The 6,457-nt window shown below is 48.3% G+C and overlaps 1 protein-coding gene across 1 annotated transcript; it reads right to left on the reverse strand.

Moving 5' to 3' along the window:
- Nucleotides 1-4,325: 4,325 nt before the first annotated feature.
- CHST7 (carbohydrate (N-acetylglucosamine 6-O) sulfotransferase 7) lies at nucleotides 4,326-5,954 on the reverse strand. Its single transcript, XM_006864240.1, has one exon. The coding sequence runs from the start codon at nucleotides 5,812-5,814 to the stop codon at nucleotides 4,354-4,356; it is 1,461 nt and encodes a 486-aa protein (XP_006864302.1). The 5' UTR covers nucleotides 5,815-5,954; the 3' UTR covers nucleotides 4,326-4,353.
- Nucleotides 5,955-6,457: the final 503 nt, after the last annotated feature.

Here is a 6,457-nt window from a genome sequence, read left to right on the forward strand (position 1 = left end):
TTATGAGCAAGAGTTAATCTGCTTCTACTTTATGGTCACGTCTCACTCTTCTCCTGCCTCACTCACCAGACTTGATGAGTCTTGATTTTTCCTAAAAACAAATCCACCATTCATTGAGGGGGTCCTAGGAATGCACTGGGAAGGCAGGCCCAAACAGGAGCTACAAGAATGTCTTGATCAAAGGCAGCACTAACTTCACAAGGGTGGCAAGGTTCTGGATGTGGATGTATTTTAACAATTGATCATATCTTACTGAAGCCCTGGCAGGTATCTATGTGCATATGTGTGTGTGTGCATACACACAAACACATACATTTACACACACCATTCTAACCTCTAGCCCATTGTCTTGAACAAAGCATCCAGGGTGATTTGCGATGAGACATTTAAATAAGTGTTATTGAATAAGAAATTCTATACAGGAGTAATGTTTAACAAACGCCTGTTCTTTTAACAGTCTGTGCTTAAGTGAAAGGTTCTCCTTTCAATGATATTTATACTTAAGCCTATATAAAACATTTGAGACTCAATTATCCTGATTAAAATGGAAGAACTTTCAAAATACTTTGTAAGAAATTTCATGGTGAGCAGTCTTGTCTTTTTCTGTTTAGTTGATTTATTTAGAAAGAAAGCTTTCTGATAGGTTGGGCTAAGGTTACAGTGCACTTACCTCCTTTATTAATTTCTTTCAAAAGGTGCATATATCTTGTGAAGAACAAAGATCATGATGCCTAAAATGCCTACAGGAATAAAATATTGGGGCCTACCAAGGGCAGAAGTCAAAGGGAGACATGCTGAAAAGGACAATGGGCAATGATGCATTATTACATAAGGAGCTACAGATGACAAAGCACTCAAAGGAAAGTGAGATGCTGATGAATACGGCCATGTGTAATTTAAGTGAGACATTTTCCTTTCTATCTGTGTTTTAGATGCGTAACACAATGCATGGCACATAGCCCTTTAGTAAGCATCCAACCCCCTTTCCTCCCCTTTTCCTAGAGTAGAGTGGGGCCAACTTTTGGAAACCCATCAATTATATTGTCTTTCTAGGAACCATGAATATACAACATGTCTTCCCAAATTGTATTTTTTTTTCACTTTTTCAAAAATAATTTATTTTTTGTTGATGAGAATATACACAACAAAGCATCCAACAATTTAACACTCTCTACATGTACAATTCAGTGACGCTGATTACATTCTTCAAGTGGTACAAACATTTTTACCCTCCTTTTCTGAGTTGCTCCTCCCTCATTAACATAAAGTCATAGCTACCTACGGTTCCGAGCTAATCTTTTGAGTTGAGTTGTCAGCTGGACCCAATAAAGATAATTCTTAATAGAGTATAATGCTCAAGGCAGACTTTTTTCTTTTCTTCTTCTTTTTTTTTTTTTTAAAACTAGTTGAGCTAAACTATTATTTGGTTTAAGAAGACTTCAGGGGACATTCTTGATTTAAGGGTTAAAGTTTATCTTTGGGTGAGGTGATACTTTCAGGAGTTCATCTCACTCCAAGAAGCCTTGAGACTTATCCTGTATTTACCCCTTTTGATCAAGATTCTCCTATGGAAACATTGATGGAAATACTCAGTAATAGTAACCAAGCACCATGTAGTTCTTCTGGTTTCATGGCAAGGGAGGCAGTCGTTCATGGAGGCAATTAGTCACACACTCCAAATCCTCTATTCTTGACTTGCCTTCTTTCTCTGATGGTCCAGGCAAATAGAGACCAATTTTACCTTGGATGGCCACTTTCAAGCCTTTAAGACCCCAGGCTTTACGCAACAAACTAGGAGGTAGAAGCAGAGGCACTAAACACGTTAGCAGGCTAATTAACTGGGATGTCCCATGAAAACATGGTATTAAACCATGTTAAATCAAGGTTGTACATAAGCATCCTCAAAAGGTTTTCTTTTATAATAGTTGTTGTAAATCTATTTGCATTTTGCCATTTCAACTTTTTTTTTACAAGTGTACAATTTATTGATAGCAATGACAATAATCAACCGTGCAACTCTTGCCTTAAGCAATGTGATTTTCCATCACCATAAACTGAATAAGCAGTACCCACCTTTTCCCTCTCCCACTAACTGGTAATAAACTGTGGTTTCTAAATATTTGCCCGCTCTTAATCTTTTTATGTAAGTGAGGTCATACAAGCCGTTTTCAAAAAGTTCATGGAAAAATGGAATTATAAAATAATAGAATTTTTCCATAAATTCTTTAAAGCCCCAGCATACAATATTTGTCATTTTGTAATCCCAACTGGATTTTAATATATCCACTGACTGGTGGTGGCCTGGTAAGTGCCCAATAATTCCCGAGGGCATATGAAAAGACGGGCTCAGCCCCAAAGTATGATTGAGCCCAAAACTTTCCCTCAGCTGTCCCTGCAGCTCCATAAAAGAAATCCCAGGGGCCAAACAGCAGCAGCAGCGTCTTCCTCTGTGGTCATTGTCACCCACATAGACGCTAACTTCCTAGAGAACCAAAACTATGTCCTCTAACCCTCCTGTCTATTCTCATTACCTCATTCCCAGGCAGCACCTCACAGGGTGCAGGCACTCAATAAATGTTAGCTAGCTTTTTTTTTTTTTTTTTTAAGTAAAAGATTTGGGGGAGATTGTCACTCCTTAAGACCATAAAATGCTGTAGCATTTGCCCTGGAGAGGAGTTCTCTCAGGCCTGTGAATGAGGGTTACAGACCATTATGTTACATCTGCAATACTCTACAGGATTAGCAGATGAAAGAATGTTTCTGCTGAAATGTGACAAGTCATCCTGTCTAGAAATCAAGAAAGAACACAGAGTTCCTAACTTTACAGAAACTGATTACGAACATCACTTGAGTACTAGGAGAAAAATTTGTGTTAGCCAGCTTCTGAAATCACTCTTAAACCCTGGCTGTATTAACAATAACAAAATCCATATTCATTAATATGGTCAACCTTTGTGCTCAGAGCTTCATCCCAGGGGAATGCTGAATTACATGATAAAATATTGAATGGGAACTGAAGTCACTTCCACCCACTCAGCCCTGCTTTTCCTTCGCCTCTGGACTGCACAGAGCAGAAGGCTGTCCTCTTCCAACTCACACCAAGTTTGCAGAAATGCATTCCCATGCCACTAATTAGAACCCGAAGGTCAGCATCTTGCACAACAAACTTTCCTTATGCAGTCCATACAGTGGCCCAGACACTGAGCTCCTTTTGAGATCATTTAAGCTCCACTACTGAGATAATTTAATCTCCATTTTTACTTCTTAAGATAGAAGCTTTACAGACAGTGAACAAAAAAATCAAGGGGAGGGGATTTTTCATAAGCTCCTTGTGTAGTCACAGGCAAAGCTGCTACTGGCAATCTAAGGTTCTATCTCTCAAACGGATGGGGCGGAGTGGGGGAAATCCAGTCCTGAGATTTTGTTGGCATTAGAGGAAGCTGGCCAGGCAGTTTTAGTGACCTAATGTGAAGGGAACAAGGTCAAATATCCTGGAAAGATGCTTACCACTACTAGGAGGGGAGGGGGGAGGGGACAGAAGGAGGAAGAAATGGTAGGCAGGGAAGAAGATGAAGAGACAGGCCATAGGAGCCAGGGAAAAGCAAACGATTCTACTTTACTCTATCGGTGCTGGAGACATACAAATTTGCAAAAACTGTTGTAAGAACGGCTTGACCATGCCTGGATATTTGCTATTCACAAAGAAAACTGCACAAGAAAGACAGAGAAGGCATATGAAACAGAAAAAGGAGTAGGGTGGATTAGAGTCATCACTTTCCACCAAACCTTGCTTTTGGCTTTCTCTGAGGTGACTGCTAACAAAATTGCAAAAGAAAGTTTTTCCTACAGGACTGATTGACACCAAAGATATGTTCAGAATCAACTTCAAATGGTCCCTGGGATCTTATACTTTTCATGTAAACTCCAAGTCTCAAGTTCCATTATGACTACTTCATACCTTCTCTAGTCTCCTCCTCAAACCTCTGACACTTGTGTCTTGTCCGCAGCCATTGTCAACAGATGCCCTTACCGCCTACTTCACCGAGTGGGAAGAGTAGTGAACTGGGACTGTGGAGACCTGGGCTCTAGCTCAGCCACGTTTAAACAACTTCTCTAGTTTCAGGGTTTTCTTCTGAGGCAGCCAGCGGCGATCCCACTAAATTACCCAAGTTCTATGAGAAGAAGGGCCTCCCACCAGCTCTGACAAGTTGAGACCTGGAACATCATTCCCTCTTCTTCCCTCAACCCATTCATCCCCACACAGGTCACCCAGGCTCCCAGAAGATCCTTCTCCACCCCATCATGAGAAGGGCCACCTTACCCGGATCCTCCCCGGGGGTGAAAATGGGGGAACTACGTGGCGCCCTCGGCCTCCATCTCCAGGGATATCTCCACGTCCTTGGGTGGTTCCACTCGGCCCTCTTCTCCGCTGCGAGGATAGGCCAGCAGACGCATGGCTGGGGCGCAGGCAGCCTCCACCTGGCGCACCTGCTCTTGGCTCAGGCGTTCCCTCCAGGCGTTCACTGCCTCGCGGGCATCGCGCGCTGACAGGTGAAAGGGCCGGTCCGCGCCATAGGCCGCGCCGCGCGTCATGTTGAGCGCGAAGGCGTCGAGCTCCGCAAGCGTCCGCAGCCCGGAGAAGTGCAGCAGGCGGCGCAGTTGGGTGCGCGGTTGCCGCACCAGGTCCTCGTAGCGCAGCCTTAAGTAGCGGCGCCGCAGCCAGGAAGGCGCGCCGCGTGCGAAAAGTAGGTCTCGCAGCCATGCTTCACATATCACCTCGAGCGCGCCGGTCAGAAAGAAATCAGCACGCGGCGCTGCGGGCTGCGCACGGGACGAACCCCCAGGGCGAGCGCCTACGCCATGCGCCAAGAGCACTCGGTGGAAACGGTCGCCCCTCTGGCGGGTACGCAGCACCTGGATGCTCTCGCGTAGCAGCCCCTGCCGAGACTTGAGGCGCGAATTGTGCACAGCCCGTGGGTCGCGGAAAAGCTGTACCACCTTGAGGTTGAGTCCTGGGTCACGCAGCAGAGGCACCAGCACACCCAGATCCAGAAGGCGCACGTCCTTGATGACCACCACCGGGTACTTGCGGCATTCGGCCTCTAGGGCGCGCAGCGCCACAGGCGGGCAGCTGCTCTCGCAGGCGGTGTCCTCGACCAGGCCAACCTCGGCGCGAGCTCGAGGTGCTCTGGGGCACAGAGGCGGCGAGCAGATGACCTTGTTGGTCCGCCAGCGAAAGAGAGCAGCGGTAGTAAGGTTGGCTGTGCCTGGGGCGCGTGCGGCTGGGTCCCCCGGCGGCGCGTACAACCTCAGCACGGAGAAGTCGCAGCGAAAGAGCGAGCGCAGCATGTCGCGCAGCGCGCCCTGCAGGCTCTCAGCGTCGCCCGGATACAGTGCCTGCCATAGGTGCCACATGGGTTCGTACAAGTAGAAGACGTCCGGGTGCTGGTTAAAGAGTTCGCCCAGGAAAGATGAGCCGGTGCGCCAGGTGGCATGCACATAGATGTGCTGCTTCTCACGAAACACTGCCTCCCCGACGGCTCCGGTAAGGTTGCCCTGGGGTAGGGAAGACTCACCCGCGCCCCGTTCAGGATCGGGTCGCGCTTCCTTGCCCTGCTCACGTTCGCCGGCCGCCGCCGCCTCTAGGCTCCACACTCCCAGACTGCCCTGTAGGCCCATGCAGTGTCCACCGCTCTTGTCCCTGTCGTGGCCTCCGTCCAGCACGGAGGGGACGAGCAGCAGCACCATCGTGTAGAGCACCAGCAGCAGCGCGAACTTGCAGTACTCTCGGCGTCGCCGCCGCCGGCCCTTCATCGTTCACCGATCCCACCAGAACGGTTCGGGCGCCCGTCCTCTCCCCTACCTTAGAAATCCCGTCCGTGGTCACTTCTTTGGCCTCCTCCGTCCCCTCTGCACCGGGAGGAGCGGAACCATAGGGACTGCATCCACAAGAGAAACTTGGGAGACGGCAGGCTAGTTGCCGCGCCCCTGCCCTAGCTCTGCTCAGCCTGCCTGGAGAGCCGCGGATTGGTCGGCTTGGCAGCAGCCCCGCCCTCAACCCTGCAACTTCTCTCCGCCTGTATCCGTCCGGGTTCGCCTCTGGCTAAGCCAGATCCCGGCGGGGTGGGGACACAGGCTGGCGATCATTGTGGCAGACCCCACCTTTCCTAAACCCCGTAGTAATCAAGTCTTAAGTTGACTTCAGGCGAGGGAGGGGTTTGTGTGTACTGAATGTACCCAGTTACGAGACGCGGACCCCACCCTGAGAACTTCTGTTTTATGTCTCTTCTCTGTCCATCTCTGTCCTAGGCGCATAACAAACAGCCTCAACATTTGGGGGGGGGGGGCGGGCGGAGCCCCTGGTTCTTCTCCACCTAGCATCCCATCAGCCCAGACTGGGTGTTACTGAGTTCTGGATGGAAAATTTCTCGACTAAGATAGAAAACCACCACATTGC

This window comes from Chrysochloris asiatica, unplaced genomic scaffold, assembly GCF_000296735.1.
Source record: "Chrysochloris asiatica unplaced genomic scaffold, ChrAsi1.0 scaffold00062, whole genome shotgun sequence".
Classification (NCBI taxonomy): Eukaryota; Metazoa; Chordata; class Mammalia; order Afrosoricida; family Chrysochloridae; genus Chrysochloris; species Chrysochloris asiatica.

Coding starts and splice junctions, on each gene's coding strand:
- CHST7 (XM_006864240.1), bottom strand. CDS start 5,814: ATGAAGGGCCGGCGGCGGCGACGCCGAGAGTACTGCAAGTTCGCGCTG.